We start from the raw sequence: 14,784 nt of genomic DNA, 5'->3' as shown, positions 1-14,784 counted from the left end.
CAAAGGATAGCTATATGAACGACTACAAGAAAGTTTAGAAAAATAAGGCGATAGAGAAATAGAAAACGGCCTCTTTTTGAAAATCCGAGCATGGCCAATAGACTCTGTCGATTAGCAGGTGATAGATCCCATTTTTCTACCCCAAAAGCATATATAATAATGCCAATTCTGACGCCTGGATCAACAGTTATGGCAGTTCAAAGTTTTCACAAACTAAAGTGATGAAAAAATCTCAAAATCAGAATTGGCTTAAATTTGTTGAGCAACACCCCGAATTGATGAAAAGACAGCACACGAAATTCCAGAGCAAAATTCAAAGGATAGCTATATGAACCAATAAAAGAAAGTTTAGAAAAATAAGGCGATAGAGAAATAGAAAACGGCCTCTTTTTAAAAAATTCGAGCGTGGCCAATGGACTCTGTCGATTAGCAGGTGATAGATCCCATTTTTCTACCCCAAAAGCATATATAATAATGCCAATTCTGACGCCTGGATCAACAGTTATGGCAGTTCAAAGTTTTCACAAACTAAAGTGATGAAAAAATCTCAAAATCAGAATTGGCTTAAATTTGTTGAGCAACACCCCGAATTGATGAAAAGACAGCACACGAAATTCCAGAGCAAAATTCAAAGGATAGCTATATGAACCACTAAAAAAAGTTTAGAAAAATAAGGCGATAGAGAAATAGAAAACGGCCTCTTTTTGAAAATCCGAGTGTGGCCAATGGACTCTGTCGATTGGCAGGTGATAGATGCCATTTTTCTACCCCAAAAGCATTTATAATAATGCCAATTCTGACCTCTAGATCGACAGTTATGGCAGTTCAAACTTTTCACAGACCAAAGTGATGAAAAAATTTGAAAATCAGAATTGGCTTAAATTTGTTGAGCAACAGCCCGAATTGATGAAAAGACAACACACGAAATTCCAGAGCAAAATTCAAAGGATAGCTATATGAACCACTAAAAGAAAGTTTAGAAAAATAAGGCGATAGAGAAATAGAAAATGGCCTCTTTTTGAAAATCCGAGCGTGGCCAATGGACTCTGTCGATTGGCAGGTGATAGATCCCCTTTTTCTACCCCAAAAGCATTTATAATAATGCCAATTCTGACCTCTAGATCGACAGTTATGGCAGTTCAAACTTTTCACAGACCAAAGTGATGAAAAAATTTGAAAATCAGAATTGGCTTAAATTTTGAGGGCAACACCCCGAAATGATGAAAAGACAGCACACCAAATTCCAGAGCAAAATCAAAGGATAGCTATATGAACCACTAAAAAAAGTTTAGAAAAATAAGGCGATAGAGAAATAGAAATCAGCCTCTTTTTGAAAATCCGAGCGTGGCCAATGGTCTGTCTCGATTGGCAGGTGATAGATCCCATTTTTCTACCCCAAAAGTATATATAATAATGCCAATTCTGACGCCTGGATCAACAGTTATGGCAATTCAAAGTTTTCACAGACCAAAGTAATGAAAAAAAATTGAAAATCAGAATTGGCTTACATTTTGTGAGCAACACCCCGAAATGATGAAATGACAGCACACCAAATTCTAGAGCAAAATTCAAAGGATAGCTATATGAACCTCTAAAAGAAAGTTTAGAAAAATAAGGCGATAGAGAAATAGAAAATGGCCTCTTTTTGAAAATCCGAGCGTGGCCAATGGACTCTGTCGATTGGCAGGTGATAGATCCCATTTTTCTTCCCCAAAAGCATATATAATAATGCAAATTCTGACGCCTGGATCAACAATTATGGCAATTCAAAGTTCTCACAGACCAAAGTGATGAAAAAATTTGAAAATCAGAATTGGCTTAAATTTTGTGAGCAACACCCCGAAATGATGAAAAGACAGCACACCAAATTCCAGAGCAAAATTCAAAGGATAGCTATATGAACCACTAAAGGAAAGTCTACAAAAATAAGGTGATATAGAAATAGAAAACGACCTCTTTTTGAAAATCCGAGCGTGGCCAATGGACTCTGTCGATTGGCAGGTGATAGATCCCATTTTTCTATCCCAAAAGCATATATAATAATGCCAATTCTGACGCCTGGATCAATAGTTATGGCAATTCAAAGTTTTCACAGACCAAAGTAATGAAAAAAATTGAAAATCAGAATTGGCTTAAATTTTGTGAGCAACACCCCGAAATGATGAAAAGACAGCACACCAAATTCCAGAGCAAAATTCAATGGATAGCTATATGAACCTCTAAAAGAAAGTTTAGAAAAATAAGGCGATAGAGAAATAGAAAACGACCTCTTTTTGAAAATCCGAGCGTGGCAAATGGAATCTGTTGATTGGCAGGTGATAGATCCCATTTTTCTACCCCAAAAGCAAATATAATAATGCCAATTCTGACCTCTGGATCAACAGTTATGGCAGTTCAATGTTTTCACAGACGAAAGTGATGAAAAAATTTGAAAATCAGAATTGGCTTAAATTTTTTGAGCAACACCCCAAAATGATGAAAAGAAAGCACACCAAATTCCAGAGCAAGATTCAAAGGATAGCTATATGAACCTCTAAAAGAAAGTTTAGAAAAATAAGGCGATAGAGAAATAGAAAACGACCTCTTGTTGAAAATCCGAGCGGGGCCAATGGAATCTGTTGATTGGCAGGTGATAGATCCCATTTTTCTACCCCAAAAGCATATATAATAATGCCAATTCTGACGCCTGGATCAACAGTTATGGCAGTTCAAAGTTTTCACAGTCCAAAGTGATGAAAAAATTTGAAAATCAGAATTGGCTTAAATTTTTTGAGCAACACTCCGAAATGATGAAAAGGCAGCACACCAAATTCCAGAGCAAAATTCAAAGAATAGCTATAAGAACCACTAAAAGAAAGTTTAGAAAAATAAGGCGATAGAGAAATAGAAAACGGCCTCTTTTTGAAAATCCGAGCATAGCCAATGGAATCTGTCGATTGGCAGGTGATAGATCCCATTTTCCTACCCCAATAGCATATATAATAATGCCAATTCTGACACCTGGATCATCAGTTATGGCAGTTTAAAGTTTTCACAGACCAAAGTGATGAAAAAATTTGAAAATCAGAATTGGCTTAAATTTCGAGAGCAACACCCCGAAATGATGAAAAGACAGCACACCAAATTCTAGAGCAAAATTCAAAGGATAGCTATATGAACCACTAAAAGAAAGTTTAGAAAAATCAGGCAATAGAGAAATAGAAATCGGCCTCTTTTTGAAAATCCGAGAGTGGCCAATGGACTCTCTCGATTGGCAGGTGATAGATCCAATTTTTCTACCCCAAAAGCATATATAATAATGCAAATTCTGACGCCTGGATCAACAATTATGGCAATTCAAAGTTCTCAGAGACCAAAGTGATGAAAATATTTGAAAATCAGAATTGGCTTAAATTTTGTGAGCAACACCCCGAAATGATGAAAAGACAGCACACCAAATTCCAAAGCAAAATTTAAAGGATAGCTATAGGAACCACTAAAAGAAAGTTTAGAAAAATAAGGCGATAGAGAAATAGAAAATGGCCTCTTTTTGAAAATCCGAGCGTGGCCAATGGACTCTGTCGATTGGCAGGTGATAGATCCCATTTTTCTACCCCAAAAGCATATATAATAATGCCAATTCTGATGCCTGGATTAACAGTGATGGCAGTTCAAAGTTTTCACAGACCAAAGTTATGAAAAAATTTGAAAATCAGAATTGGCTTAAATTTTTTGAGCAACACCCCGAAATGATGAAAAGACAGCACACCAAATTCCAGAGCAAAATTCAAAGGATAGCTATATGAACCACTAAAAGAAAGTTTAGAAAAATAAGGCTATAGAGAAATAGAAAATGGCCTCTATTTGAAAATCCGAACGTGGCCAATGGACTCTGTCGATTGGCAGGTGATAGATCCCATTTTTCTACTCCAAAAGCATATATAATAATGCCAATTCTGACACCTGGATCAACAGTTATGGCAGTTCAAAGTTTTCACAGACCAAAGTGATGAAAAAATTTGAAAATCAGAATTGGCTTAAATTTTTTGAGCAACACCCAGAAATGATGAAAAGACAGCACACCAAATTCTACAGCAAGATTCAAAGGATAGCTATATGAACCACTATAAGAAAGTTTAGAAAAATAAGGCGATAGAGAAATAGAAAACGGCCTCTTTTTGAAAATCCGAGCATAGCCAATGGAATCTGTGGATTGGCAGGTGTTAGATCCCATTTTCCTACCCCAATAGCATATATAATAATGCCAATTCTGACACCTGGATCATCAGTTATGGCAGTTTAAAGTTTTCACAGACCAAAGTGATGAAAAAATTTGAAAATCAGAATTGGCTTAAATTTCGAGAGCAACACCCCGAAATGATGAAAAGACAGCACACCAAATTCTAGAGCAAAATTCAAAGGATAGCTATATGAACGACTACAAGAAAGTTTAGAAAAATAAGGCGATAGAGAAATAGAAAACGGCCTCTTTTTGAAAATCCGAGCATGGCCAATGGACTCTGTCGATTAGCAGGTGATAGATCCCATTTTTCTACCCCAAAAGCATATATAATAATGCCAATTCTGACGCCTGGATCAACAGTTATGGCAGTTCAAAGTTTTCACAAACTAAAGTGATGAAAAAATCTCAAAATCAGAATTGGCTTAAATTTGTTGAGCAACACCCCGAATTGATGAAAAGACAGCACACGAAATTCCAGAGCAAAATTCAAAGGATAGCTATATGAACCACTAAAAGAAAGTTTAGAAAAATAAGGCTATAGAGAAATAGAAAACGACCTCTTTTTGAAAATCCGAGTGTGGCCAATGGACTCTGTCGATTGGCAGGTGATAGATCCCATTTTTCTACCCCAAAAGCATTTATAATAATGCCAATTCTGACCTCTAGATCGACAGTTATGGCAGTTCAAACTTTTCACAGACCAAAGTGATGAAAAAATTTGAAAATCAGAATTGGCTTAAATTTGTTGAGCAACAGCCCGAATTGATGAAAAGACAACACACGAAATTCCAGAGCAAAATTCAAAGGATAGCTATATGAACCACTAAAAGAAAGTTTAGAAAAATAAGGCGATAGAGAAATAGAAAACGGCCTCTTTTTGAAAATCCGAGTGTGGCCAATGGACTCTGTCGATTGGCAGGTGATAGATCCAATTTTTCTACCCCAAAAGCATTTATAATAATGCCAATTCTGACCTCTAGATCGACAGTTATGGCAGTTCAAACTTTTCACAGACCAAAGTGATGAAAAAATTTGAAAATCAGAATTGGCTTAAATTTCGTGAGCAACACCCCGAAATGATGAAAAGACAGCACACCAAATTCCATAGCAAAATTCAAAGGATAGCTATATGAACCACTAAAAGAAAGTTTAGAAAAATAAGGCTATAGAGAAATAGAAAATGGCCTCTTTTTGAAAATCCAAGCGTGGCCAATGGACTCTGTCGATTGGCAGGTGATAGATCCCATTTTTCTATCCCAAAAGCAAATATAATAATGCCAATTCTGACCTCTGGGTCGACAGTTATGGCAGTTCAAAGTTTTCACAGACCAAAGTGATGAAAAAATTTGAAAATCAGAATTGGCTTAAATTTTTTGAGCAACACCCAGAAATGATGAAAAGACAGCACACCAAATTCTACAGCAAGATTCAAAGGATAGCTATATGAACCACTATAAGAAAGTTTAGAAAAATAAGGCGATAGAGAAATAGAAAACGGCCTCTTTTTGAAAATCCGAGCATAGCCAATGGAATCTGTGGATTGGCAGGTGATAGATCCCATTTTCCTACCCCAATAGCATATATAATAATGCCAATTCTGACACCTGGATCATCAGTTATGGCAGTTCAAAGTTTTCACAGACCAAAGTAATGAAAAAAATTGAAAATCAGAATTGGCTTAAATTTTGTGAGCAACACCCCGAAATGATGAAAAGACAGCACACCAAATTCCAGAGCAAAATTCAATGGATAGCTATATGAACCTCTAAAAGAAAGTTTAGAAAAATAAGGCGATAGAGAAATAGAAAACGGCCTCTTTTTGAAAATCCGAGTGTGGCCAATGGACTCTGTCGATTGGCAGGTGATAGATCCCATTTTTCTACCCCAAAAGCATTTATAATAATGCCAATTCTGACCTCTAGATCGACAGTTATGGCAGTTCAAACTTTTCACAGACCAAAGTGATGAAAAAATTTGAAAATCAGAATTGGCTTAAATTTTGTGAGCAACACCCCGAAATGATGAAAAGACAGCACACCAAATTCCATAGCAAAATTCAAAGGATAGCTATATGAACCACTAAAAGAAAGTTTAGAAAAATAAGGCGATAGAGAAATAGAAAATGGCCTCTTTTTGAAAATCCAAGCGTGGCCAATGGACTCTGTCGATTGGCAGGTGATAGATCCCATTTTTCTATCCCAAAAGAAAATATAATAATGCCAATTCTGACCTCTGGGTCGACAGTTATGGCAGTTCAAAGTTTTCACAGACCAAAGTGATGAAAAAATTTGAAAATCAGAATTGGCTTAAATTTTTTGAGCAACACCCCGAAATGATGAAAAGACAGTACACCAAATTCCAGAGCAAGATTCAAAGGATAGCTATATGAACGACTAAAAGAAAGTTTAGAAAAATAAGGCAATAGAGAAATAGAAAACGACCTCTTTTTGAAAATCCGAGCGTGACCAATGGACTCGGTCGATTGGCAGGGGATAGATCCCATTTTTCTACCCCAAAAGCATATAATAATGCCAATTCTGACCTTTGGATCAACAATTATGCCAGTTCAAAGTTTTCACAGACCAAAGTGATGAAAAAATTTGAAAATCAGAATTGGCTTAAATATTTTGAGCAACACCCCGAAATGATGAAAAGACAGCACACCAAATTCCATAGCAAAATTCAAAGGATAGCTATATGTACCACTAAAAGAAAGTTTAGAAAAATAAGGCGATAGAGAAATAGAAAACGGCCTCTTTTTGAAAATCTGAGCGTGGCCAATGGACTCTGTCGATTGGCAGGTGATAGATCCCATTTTTCTACCCCAAAAGCATATATAATAATGCGAATTCTGACGCCTGGATCATCAGTTATGGCAGTTCAAAGTTTTCACAGACCAAAGTGATGAAAAAATTTGAAAATCAGAATTGGCTTAAATTTTGTGAGCAACACCCTGAAATGATGAAAATACAGCACACCAAATTCCAGAGCAAAATTTAAAGGATAGCTATATGAACCACTAAAAGAAAGTTTAGAAAAATAAGGTGATAGAGAAATAGAAAACGGCCTCTTTTTGAAAATCCGAGCATGGCCAATGGACTCTGTCGATTGGCAGGTGATAGATCCCATTTTTCTACCCCAAAATCATATATAATAATGCCAATTCTGACGCCTGGATCAACAGTTATGGCAGTTCAAAGTTTTCACAAACCAAAGTGATGAAAAAATTTGAAAATCAGAATTGGCTTAAATTTTGTGAGCAACACCCCGAAATGATGAAAAGACAGCACACAAATTCCATAGCAAAATTCAAAGGATAGCTATATGAACCACTAAAAAAAAGTTTAGAAAAATAAGGCGATAGAGAAATAGAAAACGGCCTCTTTTTGAAAATCTGAGCGTGGCCAATGGACTCTGTCGATTGGTAGGTGATAGATCCCATTTTTCTACCCCAAAAGAATATATAATAATGCCAATTCTGACGCCTGGATCATCAGTTATGTGATGGAGAAGGTAGGAAAAGTGAATGAAGTTCTTCTCCTATTCTTCACCTAGCTCGGATCCTCTTCAATGGAGACCCAAACCGAATGGAATGGAACTTGAATGTAGAAGGAACACGATTGAATGAAGGCTCAAGCCTTGGATGGAAGCATCCAAGCTCAATGATCAATGGAAGACTCACTTCAAAGAGAAGGAAGAAGATGAACTTCCTAGGGTTTTTTGAGGTGAATTCTCAAAATGACTTTGAAAGGAAACTCGGCACTTAGGCTCTCAAATTTCATATAAGGTTCAAAGTGATTACAAAATGTGTTAGGAGGGAACATATAGGCTACCGAATTTAGGAAGACACTTGGCGCCACATGAAAGACCACATGTTGGCGCCAAGGTTTGAATTCAAATTCAAATTTGAATTCAAACCTTGTGTCACATGTGCTTAACCGGTCATGTAGAGCTAAATGTGAATTAGGCTGAATTTAGTATGTATTTAGGGTTGCATTTCGGTGTCACACTTGTGCAGCCATGGTGGTGCCAAAAGTGTGACCTAAATGCAACTTAAATCCATCCTAAATTTAACCTAATTTGTCCTAATTCAAATGAACTACTAAACCTCCTTAAACCCTAATCTAATGACCAAAATACAATGGTCTAATGAATACAATGAATAGGAAAAAATACAAGGAGAATAATGAGCCCAATATTGGATATCAAAAGCCCAAAGCCCAAGAAGCCCAAAATTAAGCCCAAGACACCTACACCCTAATCTATGGTCAAAATACAAGACCAACATCAAAGTAAATTCCTATACTAAGAAAATACAATTAAACATGGTGTTCAATCAATAAAAGCCCAAGTGAGAAGCACCCTAGGCCCACCAAGCCCATTGGGCCCACTAAGCTCTGAAGCAGTCAAATCTTCAAGTAACCTCCTGGCCATAGCTCTAGTGGTTGGGCCTTTAGCCCATGCTCTTCCATCATTCCCTCCCTCTTGAGAAGGATTCATCCTCGAATCTGAAGACTCTTCCTCATCATCATTAGCACCTACAAAAGGTTTAAGATCACTAACATTAAAAGTGGTGCTGACTCCATAATTAGAGGGTAAATCAAGTCTATAAGAGTTATCATTGATACGCTGTAAGACCTGAAAGGGACCATCTCCTCTAGGACTGAGTTTGGACTTCCTTTGATTTGGAAAACGTTCTTTTCTTAAGTGAAGCCAAACCCAATCACCTTCCTCAAAGATCATAGACTTCTTGCCTTTATTCCCTTGTTTTGCATATTTCTCATTTTGATTTTGAATATGAGTTTTAATCCTTTCATGAAGTTTCTTGACAAAATCAGCCCTTGAAGCCCCTTCCTTATGAATGAAATGTTCAACATTAGGAAGAGGTATCAAGTCTAAAGGAGTTAAAGGATTAAACCCATACACAGCCTCAAAAGGAGAAATATTGGTAGTTTTGTGAACTACCCTATTGTAGGCAAATTCAATGTGGGGCAAAAACTCATCCCAAGATTTGTGATTACCCTTTAGGCACTAGTGGAAAAAAGGCTTTTAAAATCGATTATTTTTTACTTTTAAAATCGATTGTGGAACCGATTTTAAAAGAGCCGATTTAAAAAAGGTGAACTTTTAAAATCGGTTATTAACCGATTTTAAAAATAGACTTTTAAAATCGGTTATCTTATAACCGATCTTAAAAGTCTTGACTTTTAAGATCGGTTGTTTCATAACCGATCTTAAAAGTTAGACTTTTAAACTCGGTTGTTTCATAACCGATTTTAAAAGTCAAGACTTTTAAGATCGGTTGTTTTATAACCGATCTTAAAAGTAGTGATTTTTTTTTGTATGTTTGACTTGTTTTAAAAGTAGTGATTTTTTTCTGTAAAAGTAAATTCATAAGGAATAGAACTAAATTCACTATTAATAGCTCTGGACTTAAAAACTAAATGAGTGAACACTTGATCACATATTATACTAGTTTAAGTAAATTCATAAATATATTCTCAAAATTGAACGAACAATAGTTAATACATATGGATAGATCAGGAGTCCTAACTCTGGACATGTAGAACAACTATCTTAAAAATGAATAATTGACTTTACTCAAATCAAGAATACAACTTAAATGATACCAATCTTGTTGGCTACATCCAAGGCATCGTAATCTGAAGTCAATCTAACATAGGCTTTCTTGGTTCCATCCGGCCTGCAATAAAGAAAATAACCAGGTTGGTAAAAGCACCAAATAAACATCACTACTTAATATAATAATATATGCAATACTCATAAAATAGCAAACACAACAACATAACTTCATTATATAGTTTTAGTTGATTCATCATTACATCGTTATTGTGAATATACTTCTGAAGACACATGAAAATACTTTCCAGTAACCACTGTAAGTTAAACAACTAGTCTTATATGAATTCGATTGTTTTCCAATAATTCAAATTTACATGAAGCAAATCTATATACATAGTCATTAGCATTACCTGATCAAAGTGTTAACTTTCTTGGCCTGAATGTCATACATATTCTTCACAGCATCTTTAATTTTCTTTTTGTCCGCACGGAGGTCAACAATAAAAACCAGCGTGTTGTTATCCTCAATTTTCTTCATCGCAGGCTCAGTAGTCAATGGAAATTTAAGAATTTGATAATGGTCCAGCTTGTTCCTTGGAGGTGCACTAATACGAGGGTACTTGGGGTTTCTTTCCTTCTTCAATGTCTTTGGCCTGTGAAACGTAACTGATGTCCTGATCTTCTTAGCTTTCTTTTTAAAAACTTGGCCACCTGATTTCACAGCCTTGGCTGTCTTTAAGGCCTGAGCTTTAGGATCAGCCTTTTTAGCATTGTCCACTGCCCAAGAGAAAATAAAAGTAATTCCACTGTTAGCATGAATCAAGCATTCTTTTTTCTCCACATTAGCTGATAACATGATGCATATATAACAATTCACTAAACCAACAAGAATATCAAACAAGCAAAAAAGGTGATTAGTTTCAATCATAAATTGGCAAAGAAAACTAGGGCATTTCTTAAGATAATACTCGGGAAGGTATTGCAAATTTAATAGCAAGGAACACAAGATACTTATGCAATCATGTCCAATACTACAGAACTCAACATGTAGCACCATCATTTGTCAAAATCTCAGCAAAGAACAACCACTGCAAACACAATAGTATACATGACAAAGAATATATTCTTCACCCATTTTTTAAATTGGGCATACATATCCATTCAGTTCTTAAGCACACACTGAAATTCAAGAGCCCTATAATCAAAGGAGGGTAGGGTAGGAAAACAGAACCAAAAAACTACACTGCATTTACCATACGCACCATATGGACGGACCAAGTAACCAACATCAGCAATCGGGATATCTTTTGCACACTTAGCACAAAGCATATCATTACTAGCATCCAATTTTTTCAGCAAATAAAACACAAATATCAACATTACATACATGAACAGCTAGATAGATAAATAATATTAAAGAAATGGACATTAAGTAAATAATGCAAGACTCACCTTTAGCAGGAGCCATTGCAGTCACTCACCTACAAAAGTAAGACAGCAGAAAGCTTTGATGGATGAACCCTGTCCAAACAATGTGTCAACTGTTGAATACAGTAGCTCACGTTTTCAGGGAGGCTAATAGATGTGAGATGCTTTGCCCAACATGTTTTATAAAAACAAATGAATAAAAAAAATTGTATATGCTTAAAATTAATTTATGCATAAATTTAAAATAAATTTTTGAATAAATAAATTAATACAAAAAAAATGTTTCCTTATACTCCTTATACTCCTGCATTTATGTTTATGATTGAAATGATAAGGTTTTAGGTTTAGAGGGAGAGAACAGGGACAAAATACTATGAAATTGGTATTGATTTGATATATGATACGGTTTTTTATTATTTATGAGATAAAACTATCCCTGCCCTGTTATGTTTTGCGTTAGTTCAAACAGAGCATTTCAAAGATTGAGAGTAACTAAAAAGCAAATATAAATTGAAATATATACCTTATTCAGTAAGAATACAACATAAGCTGCTCTTGTTGTTTTGCGTTAATTCCTGTTTGATGAACGCAAGAGAAAAAAGGCAGTGAAAGAAAGCACAGTCACAGTGAGAGAGGCCTTTTCAAAAAATTAAGGTTCACTCCTCTTCTCAGCGAGGCACATCATTTCCGCGCCCACACCAAATCAAAAAAGCACTCCTCAGTCTCGCTCCTCTCACTCCACTCCATTGACAACTAACAGAAGAAAAAAAAAAGAAAAAGTGGTAGTTGCGTTGCGACGATGGAGGAAGAAGAAGACCAACAGAAGCTTTCATCAACAAAAACGAAGCTCTAGTGAGGGTCACATATACTCCCTCGCCGCAACCAAATAAAAACATTCGCGTTTGCAAGGTTTTAGTGAAAGCCATCGTGAATGGGTAGAAACCCTAAGCACGAATGAAGGAAAGGGCAACAACAAGCTTAAAAACGAACCTGAAGTCAAATAGATAGCTGCCTCTTTGTGAACCTGGACGAACGAAATTGATAGTGGAGGCCGAAATTGTAGAAACGTAAAAAGGAACATAGAAAGGAAAATCGATTATCATAGCTTAGTTATAGGATATTAAAGATCGGTTATCCAGGAACCGATTTGGTATGTTACATACAAAATCGGTTCCTGCGTAACCGATCTTAAAAGTAGTAAAAGAGACATGATTTAAAATCAGTTAAAATGTAAATGATTTTAAAAATATTTTTTAAAATCGGTTATATTTGAACCGATTTTAAATGTATACCTTTTAAGATCGTTTCTTAAATAACCGATCTTAAAAGTACTTTTAAGATCGGTTAAATTTTAACCGATCTTAAAAATGTTCATATTATTTACAAAACTGCCACCGCGTCACTTTTAAGATCGGTTACCTTGTAACCGATCTTAAAAGTCCGATTTTAAATCCAATTTTTGCACTAGTGAGGACTGCCCTAAGCATAGTAGACAGAGAGATCTATTCACTACCTCAGTTTGGCCATCTGTTTGAGGATGACAAGTAGTTGAAAAGAGGAGTTTGGTTCCTAGTCTTGACCATAAGACACGCCAAAAGTGGCTTAGGAACTTTGTATCTCTATCTGAAACTATAGTCCTAGGAAGCCCATGTAGTTTAACCACATCTCTAAAAAAGAGTTTTGCAATGTTGCTTGCATCATCTACTTTGTGGCAAGGAATAAAATGAGCCATTTTACTGAAACGGTCCACTACCACAAAGATAGAATCCATTCCCCTTTGGGTTCTAGGTAAGCCTAGCACAAAATCCATGCTAATATCTACCCAAGGAGAAGAAGCAATAGGCAAAGGTGTGTATGTACCATGAGGCATTACTTTAGACTTAGCTTGTAAACAAGCTAAACATCTAAAACAACGCCTTTGGACATCTTTTCGCATATGGGGCCAATAAAATTTTTCTTTTAACAAACTAAGGGTTTTCTCAACACCAAAGTGCCCCATAATCCCACCTTCATTACTCTCTTTAATTAATAATTTCCTAATGGATCCTTGGGGTATGCATAACCTTCCTTCTTTATACAAGTACCCCTCAACCATATAGAAACCATCAAAAGCTTTTTGTTGACATTTTTTATAATTATCAACAAACTCAAGATCTTCCTCATACAACTCCCTAATATTATCAAATCCAAGAATTTGAATTTGATTTTTTTAAGAAAATGATCCTTATACGGGTAAAAAATAAATAATTGCAGCGCATTAAACTGATTCAACTTCAAAAAAACGGATCCATATTTAAAAAAAAATAAATTGATCCACTTTATAAAAATTGTATCAGTTAAACCATGGACCGTGTAAATCAACGGTACAGAACCCATCGAGGAGATCGTATCGATGTGTTCCAATTTAATGTTCATTCATCAGGAATCTCCCTGAGTTCATCTGGGTTGCAAGGATTTTTTCAATGATATTGTTCATCTGTCAACATATTTGTTGCCTACCGTCTAGAGCTGTGCAAAAAATGCAAATTGATTCGAATCGGTCAGATCCAATTTGAAAAAATAACTACAAATCAATCCAGTATATAAAATCGGCTCAATTAGTCGATCCACTTTGTAACTCTTAAAAAGTGGATCGATTCAATTCAATTTGGTTTTTTTAAGAAAATGATCCTTATACGGGTAAAAAATAAATAATTGCAGCGCATTAAACTGATTAAACTTCAAAAAAACGGATCCATATTTAAAAAAAAATAAAATTGATCCACTTTATAAAAATTGTATCAGTTAAACCATGGACCGTGTAAATCAACGGTACAGAACACATCGAGGAGATCGTATCGATGTGTTCCAATTTAATGTTCATTCATCATGAATCTCCCTGAGTTCATCTGGGTTGCAAGGATTTTTTGAATGATATTTTTCATCTGTCAACATATTTGTTGCCTACCGTCTAGAGCTGTGCAAAAAATGCAAATTGATTCGAATCGATCAGATCCAATTTGAAAAAATAACTCCAAATCGATCCAGTATATAAAATCGGCTAAATTAGTCGATCCACTTTGTAACTCTTAAAAAGTGGATCGATTCAATTCAATTTGGTTTTTTTTAAGAAAATGATCCTTATACGGGTAAAAAATTAATAATTGCAGCGCATTAAACTGATTAAACTTCAAAAAAACGGATCCATATTTAAAAAAAAAAATAAATTGATCCACTTTATAAAAATTGGATCAGTTAACCCATGGACCGTGTAAATCAACGGTACCGAACCCACCGAGGAGATCGTATCGATGTGTTCCAATTTAATGTTCATTCATCATGAATCTCCCTGAGTTCATCTGGGTTGCATGGATTTTTTCAATGATATTGTTCATCTGTCAACATATTTGTTGCTTCCGTCTAGAGCTGTCCAAAAAATGCAAATTGATTCGAATCAATCAGATCCAATTTGAAAAAATAACTCCAAATCGATCGAGTATATAAAATCGATTCAATTAGTCGATCCACTTTGTAACTCTTAAAAAGTGGATCGATTCAATTGAATTTGGTTT

General features: G+C 35.5%; 1 protein-coding gene across 2 annotated transcripts; it reads right to left on the bottom strand.

Annotated features, from left to right (window-relative positions):
* Positions 1–9,695: 9,695 nt before the first annotated feature.
* On the bottom strand, positions 9,696–12,304 carry LOC145952811 (large ribosomal subunit protein uL23-like). 2 transcript variants are annotated; one of them, XM_083065835.1, is made up of 5 exons: positions 12,224–12,304; positions 11,757–11,808; positions 11,258–11,326; positions 10,216–10,582; positions 9,696–9,926 (listed from the first exon to the last, which is right to left on the bottom strand). In XM_083065835.1, exons 3-5 carry the CDS (start codon positions 11,271–11,273, stop codon positions 9,842–9,844), a joined length of 468 nt encoding a protein of 155 aa, XP_082921961.1. In that variant the 5' UTR covers positions 11,274–11,326; positions 11,757–11,808; positions 12,224–12,304; the 3' UTR covers positions 9,696–9,841. The 2 variants fall into 2 exon arrangements, with proteins under 2 accessions (XP_082921961.1, XP_082921960.1); XM_083065834.1 differs by lacking the exon at positions 12,224–12,304 and having other exon boundaries at positions 11,757–12,217.
* Between the last annotated feature and the right edge of the window lie 2,480 nt (positions 12,305–14,784).

This window comes from Cajanus cajan, chromosome 10, assembly GCF_000230855.2.
Source record: "Cajanus cajan strain Asha chromosome 10, NIPB_CcT2T_4, whole genome shotgun sequence".
In the NCBI taxonomy this organism is placed as follows: domain Eukaryota; kingdom Viridiplantae; phylum Streptophyta; class Magnoliopsida; order Fabales; family Fabaceae; genus Cajanus; species Cajanus cajan.
Note: the sequence above shows the minus strand (reverse complement) of the source record. Positions and strands in the feature narration are given on the sequence as shown.